The sequence below is a fragment of the Leptodactylus fuscus genome, chromosome 5, assembly GCF_031893055.1.
Source record: "Leptodactylus fuscus isolate aLepFus1 chromosome 5, aLepFus1.hap2, whole genome shotgun sequence".
In the NCBI taxonomy this organism is placed as follows: Eukaryota; Metazoa; Chordata; class Amphibia; order Anura; family Leptodactylidae; genus Leptodactylus; species Leptodactylus fuscus.
In genome coordinates this window covers 145,850,491-145,868,167 of record NC_134269.1, presented here as the reverse complement: position 1 = coordinate 145,868,167, position 17,677 = coordinate 145,850,491, and the positions used below count along the sequence as shown (strand labels likewise).

The 17,677-nt window shown below is 40.8% G+C and overlaps 1 protein-coding gene across 1 annotated transcript in view; it reads right to left on the bottom strand.

The window, feature by feature from the left end:
* Positions 1-17,677, bottom strand: part of RAP1B (RAP1B, member of RAS oncogene family) — a 44,496-nt gene that overhangs the window by 18,872 nt on the left and 7,947 nt on the right. The window contains exon 2 of the mRNA XM_075274439.1: positions 3,221-3,307. Within this exon, the coding sequence (XP_075130540.1) occupies positions 3,221-3,277 (57 nt within the window). The 5' untranslated portion in view covers positions 3,278-3,307. The remainder of the gene's footprint in view (positions 1-3,220; positions 3,308-17,677) is intronic.

Here is a 17,677-nt window from a genome sequence, read left to right as displayed (position 1 = left end):
TAGCTATAGAAGTCTTCAGAGCAATTTAAGTGGATTTTATATTTTACATTCTACTAAAAATGTGTAGTTTGGCTTCTGTAGCTATTCAAAGTAAAATCCATCAGACACCTCTCCTAAGCATCTCAAAGCTAATTTAGGACCTGATCAAGGTTCAGGGCTTCAGATCCCAGTTCTAGTAACTGCAGCCATTAAATCCCTCCCAATCTTGTCTACCCCTTAGGCTTCCCAAGTATCCTCCAAGCATTGTGGGAGCAGCCTCCCATGTGTCTTAAGGACAGCAAGATAAGCTTGTATGCATCCCATCAGTGTCTCGGGTGGGAGTACCTCACTTTGCTGCCCAGGTGGCACTTCCATCTTTGCTTCCAGAGGTGACCAGTGCAATGAAGACCCTCCTGCCTTCAGGACATACAATGAGTGGTTGTACAGGTTGCTCCCTGCCCAGCTCCTTTGCTCCATTCATATTGCTGTTCTTCTATATTGTATGTATTTTTCATATATATTACGTTGTGAAAAGTAGCCCCCCCCCTATAGACTATCTACATAGTGAATCTGAGCTGTGACATCATAACCTGTGCAGGGAATAGGGCATGTGATGTCATCTGCAGCAACTGTGGGGTGTTTCACGTGCTAGTTTTCGCCTAATGGTGCAGTGTCCCTCTCTTCCAGTCTTCTCTTTACAGAAAGGGTAAAAGGGGGAGGTTATTTTCCAAATCTTAGGAAATAAATCCTTTAGAAATAGGGACAATAGAGACATCTAAAGGGTTTATGAGTGAAAAGTGCCCCTCACATGCACCACTAAAATGGGTAGCAGAATGTGGGACCAGCAGCAGAGCTGTGCTACAGGCTGAGCTGCAGATGACACCATTGAGCCTAAGGTTATGTATAAAGGCACAGGTAACACTGCATTATAGTTACGCTTGTAGTAAATGACAGCATGTCTGTGTAGAGACAGGTCAGTGTGTAGTGACAGGTAAGCGTCTTTGCTAGTTTCTTTAGTTTCTTGTATTTTGCTGTGACTTGGCCTTGTTGCATTTATACTGGTAAGGTGCTGGAGTCATGTAATGTACGCGTTTGCTGTGACTTTTTTCATTCTCTGAAATTCAGATCCTCTGAGTATATTGTAAAAGATGGTAGCAGTTGGTGCCACAGTGAAGTCTCCTTATTTATTTCTCCAAAGTTGGTAGCATTAACCCTTCCACTTCCTCAGACTACCAAGGAGAAACAAAACAAGCAGCCAACAAAGCTCACCTTCTCCTAGCAGTAGTAACATCCTCCCCCATCAGCATTCAACTCACTGTGCAAGTCTAAAAACTAATAAATGAGAGTGCCAGAACAAACAGACGCAAGGCATCTGACACAGGAAAGAACAGGGAACAGAGCTGACTATAACAAACAAATGACACCATTTTTCTAAACGTCACCACCGACTCCATAGCATTATAATATTTGTCTCTGTTGGTTTCTCTTAGGGCTAGTTCACACGTGGGCAAAGGGGAGGTTTTTGACAGCGGAATTCGCTTCAAAAACCTCTCCTTTAACATGGTGGTCTATGTAAACCACTAGCTTTTTTTTTCCTCCTAGCGTTTTCCGCCTGAAGAAGCGACATGACCTTTCTTCAGGCGGAAAACGCCTGAAGAATTGCATAGAAGTGAATGGGAGGCGAAAACCGCGCGGTAAAAAACCGCGCGGTTTTTTGCACACAAAACCGCGCGGTTTTCGCCTGCAGTTTCTATAGCACATATAGGGGAAAAAAAAACCTAGCAAAAACCGCTAGCGAAAACCGCGTCAAAAACCTCGTCAAAAACCGCGTGGAATGCAAAAAAACAGCGTCAAAAAAACTCCCCGAGGTTTTTTACCTCGCACAAATAAGCTAGGCGGTTTTCACGTGTGAACTGACCCTAAGGGCTAGTTCACACGTAAAAACCTCCTGGCTTATTTTGGTCCTGAAAAAAACCGCTTCCTAATTAGGAAGCTTTTTTTTGACATTGCCAGGCTTTTTTTGGAGCTTTTTTTTGTAAAAACCGCTTCCAAAAAAAGCCAGGCTGTTTTCCCCTCCTCGTCAAAAACCGCGTGGAATGCAAAAAACAGCGTCAAAAAAACTCCCCGAGGTTTTTTACCTCGCACAAATAAGCTAGGCGGTTTTCACGTGTGAACTGACCCTAAGGGCTAGTTCACACGTAAAAACCTCCTGGCTTATTTTGGTCCTGAAAAAAACCGCTTCCTAATTAGGAAGCTTTTTTTTGACATTGCCAGGCTTTTTTTGGAGCTTTTTTTTGTAAAAACCGCTTCCAAAAAAAGCCAGGCTGTTTTCCCCTCCTATAGAAGTGAATGGGCTAAAAAAAAAAACGCTAGCGTTTTTTTCCGCGCAGTTTTTTGCAAAAAACAGCTAGCGGTTTTTTGCAAAAAACCGTGCTGAAAAAAACCTGCGCTGTTTTTGCCTCCCATTCACTTCTATTGCTTTCTTCAGGCGGAAAACGCCTGAAGAAAGGTCATGTCGCTTCTTTTTTCTGCTAGCTGAAAAATAACTAGCAGAAAAAAAAAGCTAGTGGAAAAAAAAGCTAGCGGAAAAAAAAAGCTAGCTGTTCACATAGGGCTCCATTGTAAAGGGGCTGATTTTGAAGCGAAATCCGCTGTCAAAAAACTCCCCTTTGCCCACGTGTGAACTAGCCCTAATGTTTCAGTACTTTTTCTCTCTTTTTATTTTTTCTAAATTCTGTCCTAGTTTAGCTGCTCAATTTGAGCTGTTGCACTAAGCGGATAACAGCAAAATCAGAACAGACTCAAACTGGAAATCTACCGAGTAAAAGTTCAAGCTGAAGACAACTCTTTCAAGAATCTACATTTACAGAGTTTATGATTTAGGATAACTCCATATAAAACTGTGCAAAAATGTGGCTAAAAAAAATCTTCACCATATCAGTAGGTAGAGATATTGTTCAGCAGCATGTGGTAATACACTGTGAGCTTTTCACCCACAAATCTGTATGGAGAATCTGCAGCATATCAGAGGGTTTGGATCAGCGGGGTACTAGGAGTTAAGACCCCTAAGAGAGTGCTAGAGCAATAAGGTAGACATGTTCAGCATCTATATGAATTTCTCATCTCCAAGCACTTCTGCCATTTGGTCCTTGTGATCATTTGGGAGTATCAAGACCTCCACTGATAAAAAAAAACAAAACAAAAAACAAACCCTATGACTAATAATAAACCAACTACTTACCAATGCAGACTTCCCAACACCACCTGACCCAAGGACAACCAGCTTGTATTCACGCATGGTGCAGGCTTTGAGTTAACCACTCCACACCTAGAACAAGAAAAGAGACCATATTAAATACGGTTTCCATAAACAAAACAAAGAACAAATATCACAAGTATAAATGGACTGTGTATTCTGCTGGGAATCGGAAAGCAGGAAATTGCTCTTGCATGTAAAGAGAGCAGATTCTGATATCATATTAGGACATTAACCACTTCAATAATACAATCTTTAAAGTGTCTCCAAGGACTCTTTTCAGTACGGTCACATGCAAACACATGCATGGCTTGATACACACATTATTAAATGCTTAAGAAAAACTAAATGCCAAATTCACTAATTGACAAAAAAATAAAAATGAAAACACTCAGAAATGTCAGATCTCAGTAGGCAAGTGATTATAGTCTTGCCTCAAGAGGGCGTAAAACTGATTCCCCCTCTGCCCTATAAAAAGGATCTTTGAGGCTACTTTTGGCAAGTATACCTCCTGGCAAGATATCTTTAACTGCTAGACATTTTTGTATGATGTACTCAGACATTTTGCCCAGTCTTTGAAAAGGGGCACATCACTAGTCTGAAAGCAGCAGGATGGTTGTTTGAACAAACCGTTTGCCATCTAGCTTTGCCGGTATAGCACTCTATACTCAGTAATGATACAGTGAGCTCCCGAATGATCTGATAACTATAGTAATGAACTGACATAATGATATTATGCAATTCGGGAGCTCAGTACATCATAAATGCATTATTGTGACTCCTATGCACATGGCAGTTCAGTCCAGAAACTATTGCACACATGGACCCTTTTCTATGGACGGGACTCAGGTCGTGTGGAAGGGCCCTTAGGCTGCATTTCTACAGTCAGGTTTGTTCAGTAGCAACACAGTTTTATTCACAGTCAGTAGCACCTGTTCCCTATACTTCATCCAAGAATCTGAACAAATCTTACTGTGGAACCCTAACCTCATGAAGGGATATGAATTATTGAGTGTGGGTTCACATACACAGTCTTTCAGATGCAGTACAGAAAACATACTATTTCTCTATTTTTCAAATCGCCTCTGGGTTTTGGCTTAAAAAACTGCATGTATACACCTGAACTTGTGAACCCAGCCTGCGCCTGTAGTTGTCATTAGAAATGGCATTCTGAGTAGCACTTGAGAAACCACTTGTTACATCCCTATTATTATACTGTATAGAGCTGTTAAACAGTATTCTCATTTGATTTGGAAAGAGCTAAAAGACTGTAAATTTTGCTAATAAAGCTAATTTGCTATGGGGTTTGAGTAAGTTTGACAGAGAGAAGTAGTCTCAGCAATTATTTTGTCTCTCCTGTTGATAATAGCAATATTATTACAGATATAAAGCTGAAACTTACTACATGACTGGACAATAAGACTCCTTTCACAAAGTTTTTTTCAAATGCCTATGTTGTCCTAGTTCCTGTCCCATCTCCCCTGCATAGTTATTGGTGTAAAAAAAGCACCAGGGAAGGTGAGAGGGGAATCAAATTTTTACTGCGTTTGTCGCGTGGTATTCGACAGAGTACGAGTATTCTGAATATTGTAGTATTCGATCGAATACCTACTCAATCGAATACTAGCTCATCTCTAGTGATCAGCAAACCAGACATAAAATAATCACCAAATCTATTAATCCATGCACGTAACTGTCGAAGGTTGAAGATGCTCTGTCCTTACACTGGGAGAGCAAGCGTGTGCTCAGCAATCTGACACAAGGTGACTGAAAATCCCATTTCACAGGCAGTAGCATGACACTGTGAACCAGGCTTTAATAATAGCTTCAATAATTTGTAGATGGGCTTTTAGAATCAGCCATGTACAAAAGTTTGTCTCTACCACGATAACAGGTCATATAACAAGGGGTTGTCTAAAAGACACAATGCATTTATTGTCACAAATGTCTTCTCAAAGTCACAAGATCAAGTAAAAACAAATACGTTAAACATCATTGCATTTTTGTGCCACATCATGCATTTTGCCAAGTTGACCATATGCAGTAGATGTCAGGTGGAGGTGGAGAAAAAAAATCAAAAACCTAAACATAAAACAATCTAGTGTATTTCAAGTGTGCAGAACAATAAAATACGCACTATTGTCTCTGAAATTCTAGACACTCCTAATGGAATCTCTAACACAGATGAGAATCTAGCCTAAGTTGTAAACGCCAGTGGCAGCACTTTTTATACTTTGAAGTATTATTCTATTCTTTACAAGACAGACCCAATTTTTTTTTAATGATACGCTTCACTCAGATCCGCCCTGAAAGTCAATGACATTTATTAAATGCTTTCAGTACTTGTGCTGAAAAATGCTAGATGATGTTGGACAAGTATATACCGTATTTTTCGGACCATAAGACGCACTAAAGGTTTTAGAAGAGGAAAATAGGGAAAAAAAAAATTTTAAGGAAAAAAATTGGTGAAATATTTAATAACCTAATAATATAATATTTCACCAATGTAAATAGAACCGGGGGCTTTCGGACACAGGGATACCAAATGTGTATGTGTTTCACAGTAATGTTTTTGTTTTATATGTATTCTAGGGATATGGGGGTGATTTGAACATATCTATCTAATCTATCTATCTATCTATCTATCTATCTATCTATCTATCTATCTATTCTCATCCATGGATGGAAAGAGACACCCTGCAGTGAAGCTATGCAAGAAGAGAAAAAGGGGCGGGCCAGACGGGTGAAGGAGGTGTGGTTTTCTAAGCAAACTTGAAAACACGCCTCTTTCACCCATCTGGCTCGTCCCTCCTTCACTGCCTCTCAGATCTGGCTCTTGCAATGAAGCCACACAGGCAGGGAAGTAGGGGCGGGCCAGACGGGTGAAGGAGGCGTGGTTTTCTCGGCAAGCTTGAAACCACGCTTCCTTCACCTGTCTGGCCCGCCCCTACTTCCCTGCCTCTCATATCTCGCTCCTGCAAACACGCGACACAGACAGGGAAGGAGGGGCAGAGCAGGCAGGCACCGTGCTGCTCTCCGTGCTGCTCCTCATAGACAGGACACAGACGCAGCACACGCTGCATTCGGACTATAAGACGCACACACATTTTCCTCCCATATTGGGAGGAAAAAAAGTGCGTCTTATAGTCCGAAAAATACGGTAAGCTCATATAGCTCCTCAATGCATGGTTTAAAGTGACAATAGTCGAGAAAACACCATTACATGCACCACCGTAACTTGAGGGACCAATGTATATGTTTTTTAGAATTAGCTTAGTTTACTTTGGAATCTTACTGAAAACATAAATGCTTCAAGAATTACCATGTTTAAGGCTCCAGTCACATCATGTTCAGAGGCTTCATCCAAGGTAGGCTGCAGCCTGTCCCAGTATATAGGCATACAATGAGATATATCGCTTATAGGATCCCATTGTAAGAACATGTGTAGCACAGGATTAAACTTTATAGCTTTGTATGAAATAGAGTAACTAGAGCACAATGGTAATTTTACATTTGGTAAGATATATGTTGGGAACCATGTATATGCTAAATGAGGGCTCCAAACACCATGTCGACAACATGGAAAATTCCCTTACATGGAGTCTGTCATCAAAAACCTCCAGAGTTGTGAAGTCAGAGTCCTGACCAGTTTTGAGTAGTCTCGGAATAAAATGATTAGTTATTAAATATTATATTAATATTTAGATATACCTGCTGGATTATTTATTATTTCTTAGGAATTGAAGAAAGTTTAGAAGAGTTATCCTACGTTCTATGAAACAAAGGTCCCTATATAAAACGATATAGTTGACCATTTCTTCCAGAGTGTTCTTCCTTCTCTTGGTCAGTTGAAGATATGTTTGGTGTCACCTGAGGGTCATGATTGTTCCACCTCAGGAGGCAGTGAAGCCTCTTTTCTTCATTCTGTTCCTCTTTTGCATTACTGTCACAATCACTGACAATTCCCCTGAAGGGGATATTGTCACTCCTTAGGGAGAGACCGCCATATAGGTGTGTGGAGATTTATAAAGCCTTTAGCACTCCACTTCGCAAGGAACCATGGGAAGAATATGCAAATCTGTCTTCCATGATGTAATTAGGAAGTCAGAATTCCAGTGAAATAACCCAATAAAGGCTGCTCCCTTTAGCATCATGCTTGACCTTCCAAGAGGCCTTTATTTTGCAATGACGCTGGGATTATTACCAGGTATAGTCTCTCAATCAACAGGCTTGCACATTCCAGTGAGTGCCCTCTATTGGTTTGCAACACTGAGGCAGCTTCTGACATCCTAATTACATCATGGAAGACAGATTTGCATATTCTTCCCATGGTTCCTTACGAAGTGGAGTGCTAAAGGCTTAATAAATCTCCACACACCTATATGGTGGTCTCTCCCTAAGGAGTGACAATATCCCCTTAACCCTGTTTAAGCCTCTCAACTCTACCAGGTTATAGTCCTCTCTACATCGAGCTGATGAGATGCAAGTACATCAAAACGGCCGTCCTCGATTGAGAGACTATACCTGGTAATAATCCCAGCGTCATTGCAAAATAAAGGCCTCTTGGAAGGTCGAGCATGATGCTAAAGGGAGCAGCCTTTATCGGGTTACTTCACTGGAAATCTGTCATCCTAACTACATCAGGGAAGACAGGCTTGCACATTCCAGTGAGCGCCCTCTATTGGTTTGCAACACTGAGGCAGCTTCTGACTTCCTAATTACATCATGCAATTCCCCTGAATTAGAGGAACTTTGCCAGCAGCTGTCTGACCATGGTTGTCAGCCTTTATGAAGGAGTCTGAGCCAAAGCTGGGCTGTAGAAAAATAGAGGAGTTGAAGTCAAGATCTGCAGTGGTCCAACACCCAAGACCCATGCAGATCACTTGTACTAAGAGAGTGTAGGTACTGAAGTGTTGTCCTATTCATGTCTATGGGGCAGTCATTCAGTGCCTACATCCACCGCTACAGTTTGTACAGCGAGAGCACAGAGCAGTTGATCATATGTAAACAGTACAGGTGTTCTGCGGGAGTCCCAGGCGCCAGACCCCCATATATCTAATATTGATGGCACATCCTAAGCATAGGCCATCAACATCAGAAACAGGGGTAACCCATTGAAATAAACCAATACCAATGTGAGTTTCCAGAATTTTTAAACCATGGAAAAATATTTTAGTAAATAGGCAATTGAGTCCCGCCATGGCATATTACTGATAACAGTAAGTATGTTCACATGCGAGAAAAACGTCAGAGAAATCTAGTGTATTTGTAATGGAGCTGCACATGGATTCGCCTCATTTAACGGGACTAATCGTCATGTTGCTTCCTGCCAAGATTTCTGCAAGACTCTCACGCAGAATTCGCAGCAATTAGTAACAAGTCATTTATTTCTTCTCCACTGCTATACGAACTTTATATATGCCGCAGAAAATGCTGAAGCCGTATGAATGGCAACAGTCAATCCTATTAAATAGGAGGCTAATTTTAAGCTTTATCCATAAAGATTTTACTGCAGGTTAACCCCCTTACAGTTACATTAGGCTGCCTCAGGTTCCGATCCATAAAACGTGTTGTGGAACTAAATGCCGGTGCACGGCACCGACTTCCATCCGCGCACCCTCCTCCGGATCAGGCTCAATGAATGGGCCTAATCCGGAGGAGGGATTTCTTCTGCGACTCGGCCTGAAGAATGGACACGTCCGTTCTTTTTTCCAGGAGCCGGCAAAACCGGCCCTTGGAAAAGCCTCCTGAGTGGCTCCCATTGATTTCAATGGGAACTGTCTTTTTGATCCGGGTTTTGAGGAGTTTACGGCCTCAAAACCCTGACCAAAAAACTCAGTGTGAACTAAGCCTTAGAAGCAACGACAGTACATGTGTAGACCTCAATTATTGGTAAATGTATGCGTCCAGGAGCACCATGTGGCAGCATCCTTAGGGTGGTGACAACTATGTATCTGGATGCAGCTATAGCTGCATCTAGTCCTGGGCCATTTTGGTCAGTTCACTGTAAATCTGCAGTCACGGTGCACTTTTGCACAAAAATGCAAGCATTTTTATTGGTAAACTGCCTGCATTTTTTGTGCAAAAACACACAATCATACAGAATAATGTCCCATAGTGACCCCTCCACACAGTATAATGTCCCATAGTGGTGTCAATAAATTTTCCCAAACTTTTGGAACTCATCACTCACAATCTAATAATATACTGTACTCTGGGGTCTCTTCAGAGAGCTAGGAGAGGTGATCAAACAAAAAAAAAAATTATGTTTCTCATCTTCACTATACTCAGGTGCGTCTTCCTGTCCTCTTCAGCACTTGTCAGACATCAGCAGCCACCAATTAGGTCTCAGGGGTTTCATCGATGTCATTACGCATCATGTATGTGGCAGACACTTCTGCCAGAAGAAAACACTGGAGCAGAAGGACTGGATCGCACTGGAAGACACCAGAGTACTGGAGACAGGAGAGTGGTGTTTTTCCCACCTTCCCTCACTTCATACAAAAAAGGGGTTATCCTGGACAGGCCCTTTAATGGATATTTGTGGCCTAGAACATGTGTGAATGAAAAAACTGACACAAGCGTATAGTGTAAGCTGCCACAGGAAAATGGCCACAGACATGCGCAGTCGGCTCTGCCCGAAGCCCGATGGCAGAGCCGACTGCACATGCCTAGGATTTTGAAGACCGGTGGCGGAAGACGACATGGTGAGAGGCATTCCAGAAGAAGACAGAGGTGTCGCTGGAGATTTTTTTAAAGCAGTATTGGGAACGCCCCAGTGTTGTTTGAGTGCTGAGGAACGCCCCCAGTGCTGCGAGAAAAATCATTTGCATACTACAGAAAACGGGAATATCACCGGAACGGCGGTGCGGAGAACACTTCTAAAGGTAGGAGAATAGCCTTTCTTAAGGCTATTCCTATGTGTTAATATATAAAAAAAAAAAATAGGATTCTAATGATAGAATCCCTTTAAGTGTACTCAATGAGGAAAACTTACTATTACAGTCTAAAATTTAGATGGTGCAAAGTTAAACTAAACAGTCTTAAAATGCACCAGATTTATCATAGTCTGATACTGGATGATAAACCTGCCATATTATTAGACTCTCTAATCTAACTTTACAACAAATCTTAACTGGCTTACTTTATGGAGAAAAATGCATCACAATTTTTGGGCATGGTGTAGCAACTTGTGTCACACTCACTACATGCTAAGCCACAGCCTGTCCTGTAAAGCCTTAACCCTTTTTGCACAAGTCGTAAGAGTGTCTAAAAAGTGTCTAGGACACATGATAAATGTGGCGCAATGTAAATTAGCTTTTTGTTGCAAATTTGGTTCGAGATTATGAACTAAGGAGGAAGTTCCAAAAGAAAATTGCTACATTTGTTTCTATGAGTTTATCACTTTATTGATCTTCTGTTACTAATAATAAACATAATTCATAACTAAAGCCTCTACAACATAACAGGACAAACTTCAGTCACCATGGCGATTAAGAAATCTTAGGTCTAATGTACAAAGCAAAGCATTGAGCAAGGAATCAGTATGGTGTGCCTGTCTCCATACGGCTCTTTTCATAGGAAACCTTGTGGAAGCCTTTTAGAAGAGTAGTATAAAATCATTGATGCAGATTAATAAAGAAATATCCTATTAACAAAAAAACATCAGAAGGCTTCTGTGAGCCAGGATAAATCTTCTCATCTATTTGCGGCTTAAGCACTACACATACCACCTCCGGTACGTGTGAATGTTTTCCCTGCAGAGAGCCCTGGTGCCATCATGTAGGCACAAAGTGAACACACAAAACTAGAGTACCATATAGCAGAAGTTGGTTTATTTTGATATCGCCTTAAGTGCACTTGTCAGATCCACCCAAAGTAATAACACACCATTACCAAAGACACTGAAGATCTGATGTCTTGTGTGAGAGTGACAAGCTGACTTCTGTAAGCAGCCAACACCCAGTGTTTCAGGAAATAGCGCTGTAGATTAAGAAATGAATTGCTATATTTGTACGTGTTTTACATTTTCTGGTCTAAGACCTATAAAACGATTGTTTGAGAACAGCGCTTATTATAGAACGCAGTCCGCTAAGAGAGCATTGCCACCAAAATTCATATAACTCAAGTAAACAAAGGTCAGTGTATTATCCTGGACTGTCAAGTGGTAAAGTCCTGTATACAAATGCTTCCAGGGGTTGTCCAGGCCTATCTTCAGGATAGGATAAAAATATATGATCTATAGGGGACCCAACACAAATTATGATCTGACATTACTAGGATTCAGTTGATTCGAGCAGAATTCATGTGGGGGTCTCAAGAGCTGTCAATTCTGCTATTCTTTTCAGCAACCATAAAGCATACATACATACCTTCCTATGCTATCTATATAGACAATACGGGAAGAAATCTGGTGTCTCCATTATCACTATTTCCGGGAAAAATGCCTAAAAATAAATGGCTGAAACAAAAAAAAAAATTGAAATAAACACACTATAAATCAGGGTCCTTCATTTCTGTTGTTCTGTTCCATTGGAGGATAACTGGGTCCGTCGGGTGTCTTCAGATGAAAAAGTCATCCGACAATTTCGGATGGATTTGTGCAGGCGGACACCTGGCACAGATGTGAACATAGCCTTAGACCTAATTAATAAACTAAATTTAAAAGCATGAGACTTTCTTTTTAAGGAGAGGATTCAGTCACACTATAAAACGCACTGACAGCCAAAAATTGAGCTGACAAGAGAAATGTTAAGCCCCATTGCACATATCTTGTGCCTTTCCAGCCAGGTAGAATCTGCAGTAATGACAGTCAAAGCTCAGAGTTAGTTTGCTTCCTATTCACTTCCCAGACCCTCCAGCCTAAAGCATATTACCTCATTAACCTTCTATATATAGATCTACTTACTCAGGGCCTGGGAATAAATGAACCCCTAGTCTGCTCAGAGGGCATCGTAACAATTCCTCTGGATGTAGATGTGTCGCAGGACTCACAGGACTGGAAACCCACCCATTATCAAATCCAATCAGAGGATTAGTCAAGGAAAAGCAATCCCTCTGATGTTCTGGACAGTGCCATATACTACATTGTGAATCCATTCATTATCATTCCGGCAGATGTGTACAAAACATGACAATGCAGGGAGTTGCTTCAGGGAGTAAAACCCCCTTGTGACCTTCAGCCGGAACAATTAATTTACTAAGGACGTACTACTGCACTGTGCACAGTCATTCATCCACCAATCGGACTGCAGAAAAGAGCATACGTGAGGCCTAATGGAAGCATGGCCAGAAATGCCAGCCCTACTACTGTCAAATATAGCATGCAAACACCATCAACTTCAAGAGACTGGGTCATAGTAGTAAAAATATGTAGAAAGCCATACTCTACTGTTATGTGCATTTTACACAGTCCCTGGATAGACAAGTCCATTTGGGTATTACCCCACAACAGAACTATTACCGGGAGATGATTGAAAGGGAGTCTACCACCAAAAATGCTTTCATAGTATTTATATGCTAAGGGATAGTGAATACATCTTTCTTGTGAAAGGTATGTTCACTAATAACTAGTCCTACAACAGATTATAAGTGGTTTAGACACAGCTTTGTTTATGATAGACTCCTTATAATAGTTAAGCAGTCCACACTACAGGCTGGTGTAATATTTAAGATGTACTTGATTGAATACACTTCAATAATCTACTACTTCAGCAATCACTTAAAGGGGTTGTCACATGAAGATAACTCCTACTCAGATAGAGAGGGTTTCACCATTTAGGACCCTTCTATAACCCAGAACACAAAGACACTCTGTAGGAGAGTCTTCTGTGGTGGCATACTCAAGTAATTCCCCATTTCAGGTGAAATGGACTAAGTAGCAAGACTTTCATGATCAGCAAATGATACCAGCAGCCATCTAGGGGTTCAAAGTTTTTCTTTATAACGTGACAAGACACTGGCTAGAATTAGTATATACACCTCAAGCCTCTATTCACACAAACCATTTAGTTTCCCTGGTGCAAACCAAGCAAGGCTGTAAATAAATAAATAAGGAGTGCAGGTCTAGGTGTTCAGCCCCAATAAATATTGAGTTTAATGTGCATGAATGTGTACTAGTCGTGTTTTTCATAGATAGCACACTGACCCATTATATTCTAATGACCCCATAGACCAAACTGTGTATTATCATGGGCAAAACTCAGGACAGGACCTATTCCTGACTCAAAGTAAATGAATAGGCCCATGAAGACATGGGTGGACGTGTGGATGTCATTACAACAACACATTTATGTGCATATAGCCTAATACTGCACACTGACACGTGCTATTCTGAATAACAGATCACAATAGGATGTACACTACAGTTTTATTTTTTTTCAGGAGGACCAAAGAACACTGTAGTGTATATTGTCCCATTCAGTACAAGAAAGGCAAGCTACTGCACCATGGACGTGAAAATCATTCTTCTGAATGGATGCTAAATTTCATGGCACTACATGAAAAGAAATCATGAATATTCACATAGCACACATTAATATAAATACAGTATTATATAGAAGGTTCACATATTAGTTATAGACGTTATTGCCCTAAGATTTGTATACATTACGGGTATTTCTGCTACATGAGGAATAATTTGCAGACTACAGAGTTCTCTTATTAATATCACACACAGGGTAAAATAATAAAATATGCAGGATAACACGCAAACAGTTGACCATCATTCACTTTCCATCTAAAACGCGATGGGTAACTAGGAGTTTTCGGTAAATTCCCATTCTAATATTGCACAGGCTCCCTGAGTTTGTAGGAACAGACGGACCCTGCCATATATGGTCATGTACAGCCAAATCCTGAATTCCTCATCTGTAGAGGCCTCTCTAGCAGCTCACCCCAAGCGCGTGCACATTACTTCAATGTCATGCTCACTTGCCAGATAGTCAAAGCATTTCCCTACTTAATATGACTAGAGAACAACAAGACAGATGTTTCTCACCAGCCATTCACATATAATTTATACAAAGCAGCAAGGATGGTTCTAGTCCACTGTATCTCTAGGGTTAAAATATTTCACATCTGGGTGACCTAACACACCGGGCTAGTGGCATGTACTCGCCAGCACTCATGGTCAGAGACGCAGGACTCTGAATAGTGTAAACCAAATTCTGCAGTTTTTCTGTCACACTGGTGGAGTTTTTCTTTAACCAATACAAATGTATTATACAGTTTAGTATTGGAGTGTCCATAGTTGACTTCAGAAACCATCATGAATGTGGGCAACAATACGTAAGGATAGCTACAGGACAATTACACAGTACAGCCATAAGCACGTAGCTCTACATAGGCTGCACCTAGCTATTGCTATAGTACCAGTCACAGCCACTACACAGACAGTGGAGCTGCGTTTTCAGCCAGAACACAGTGTAGCCGATTCCAAAAAAATCTCATTAATAAAGAAACTCCAGCCATTATCTACAACACACTCGCATAACTATGAGACACAGCGAGGACATTTAGAGGCAGTAAATTATCTAGGTATATGCAGTTGTAGTTGGAAACCTCTATGCCATTATAATGTAATGCTGATCCTTTTTCCCCTAATTTTCAATTAAGCCATTCCCGTAGCATTGTTCCCAAGGACATGTACTAGTGAGGCATAGATAAAAGGCATCACATTCTGTGCCAGTGAACCTGACTGTATGCTGCAAGTATTGTATAGCAGATCCCAGACGAGAACGCAGCATTCACCTGAACTTACATATTTCACTTAAAAGGACCGTGTCACCAAATTTATGTAGTAAAACCAGATAGTGAAAGAAATCACTTCTAATCCATTTTCCAGATTGTAGAGTTTCTTATTCTGTTTTCTGTTCCTGATGAAGGGCTGCCATGCTGAGACTCTTTTTCCTCTGCTCTGTTAAATTAGTTGTATGGGAATTATGTATGTATTTTTTTTTTATGGCCTATCCCTTTTATGGGAGTCATATAAATGGCAGCTGTCAGGAGTTTTCTGGGAAAATATATAGTACAATTTGTATTTTGTTATTTAACTTTCTGCGTACTCTGAGTTTAGGAGTCCAGTGGGCGGTCCCAATCAGTGACTGCCTGACCATGCACAAGTGCAGACAACTGTCCATTGGCCACTGAAGTAAATATTAACAATCACCAATGACAATCATAAAATTATTAGTTATCACAAGACACCTAAGCAGCATCAGTGGTGGCAGCATTGCCTCCCAACCTTTTTATCCCCTAATCGTAGGTACGGTCTCCCCACTCTATACTTGTAGAGCATGAGTACCAGAATTCTCCCCATATAAAATGGTCTAAAAACTTACAGCAAATCATTCCCTAATTCCATATGCTATCAGGAGGACCCCCACATTATATAGAGGAGATGAGAACGATTGCTGTTCATATTTTTTCCATTTCACTTACTGAAGTGGATTCAAAAGAGAGCTCTTACATGGATTAGCCCCACTGAAAGGTCTAACCTATGCCTGGATCTGTATATGGTATATTCATACAGCGCACAACAAAATCTCTTGCAAAAACGGCTGCAACAAATCTATCATGTGTGAATATACCCTTGGATTTCCCAACATCCCCATTGTGGGACTATTAAAGGATTATCTTATCTTATAAGGCTTAGTTCACAGCAGCTTGTACTACATTCAGGGTTTGTAGCCTCATTTTTAGAATGGAAACTAGGTAGAAACCCACCGCGGGTAGCCACTTTTTAAGCAGGTTAGCTTAGTTGAACCTAGCGTAATCTGGAATTTTTACTGGATGCTATTATATGGAACAGAGCAGACAGCACTATTCCATAGAGTAAAAGATATAATGATATATACTTTTCTGTCCTCCACTGGGTAATTGAGGGTCAATGGATATGTTTGATGTACGCATTTGGGATTTTAGTGGTACATACAGGAATCAGACTCTGAAAAATGTTGGATAACAGTGTTTACAAACATCCAAGGCAAACTTACATACAGCAATGCAACAAATAGGATATTACCCAGAAAACAATAGTTGTACAGCAGATACCGGTAGCTTAAAAAGCTAAGTGAAAACATCTGAGGACTCAAGTTCTACCTTTTTCCTAAGGAAAATCATAAATATCATTGCCACTACATCCTGGTGAACCTGGGCTTAGTTTCCACAGCATCTACCAAAGAAATACATTACATTCTGTTGAAATGACCATAAGCTTAACTATGCCAGGCCCCATGGAACAGGTAAATTACCTGTTAGAGGGCTGATTGACATACGGGTCAGAGTGCTTCTTCAGATCGCATGACCTAGTAGTGAGGACAAGGCCAGAACTCCCAGGTCCATCATCAGGAGTCACGCAGAACAGGTAAGTGATTCTAATCTCCCTGGACAATCACTTTAATGATAAGGCAATATTCACACAGGGCTTTCTGAAGAATCCACAGTGAATCCAACTAGTGTGATTGACAAAGTAGAATTCTATTAGTCAGTCTAATTATTTTTTGCACCAAAGACTTCAATAGTGATAGTTAAAGGGGTTTTCCCACGTCAGTGTTTCTGCAGTCTGGTTCAGTCTTATTTTCACTTCCTGTATTTCTTCTCCTCCTCCTCCTCCCCCCCCTTGCTAAACGGGCAGAGAAGTCTCACAACACTTATGCAGATCAGATAATATACAGATACTTGTTTCAGAATGGACTCAATGTTATCTGGTTGTTTACATAGAGGGATATCAGACTATCAGCAAACTGCAATTAGCTGAACAATTGTGCAGCAGCGAGCAAGTGACCTCACTTGTCTTATAGGTCCGTGGTTACAGTAAGGATGTGAAAACAATGGAAGGAATAAAGTGACATAGCAGGAGAACAAAGCAGAATTTCTAAAGCAGTATATTTAGGAAAAGTCTTCAATTTACATAAACTACCAGTATAGATCGGATCCTTGAGATGAGACAACCCCTTTAATACTAATCATTACATGTAACAGTTGTAATATATCAAACCTTGTAATCCAGTGGCTGACATCAACCCAAAACACTGAAGAGCTCATAATAGGCTATATACCTGCCAAGATCTTATACTGCAAGGATGAGGCCTTAATAGTTATTCACTTATTATCCACAAATAATCACAAGTTATGCTATGATCATGCCAACCCAAAGAATATGAGAAACCTGTTTTTTTACTACACAATAACGAAACCCTAAATTCACTGTTTATACATAGAAGACCATTATAGCAATGGTTTCTCTGCTTATAGGGATTGTTCAGGCAAAACTGGATAGCCCCTTTAACTTTTAAATCAGCCAGGGGCAGAGGAAAAAAAAAAAAAAAGTATACTCACCTGTCCCCAATGCACCGGGGTCCTCCCAGAACATCCTGGTTCTTCTGCTTCGAGGGCTTCTACTGTGTGTCGTCCTGAATTCCGCTGAAGATGCCAGTTGTC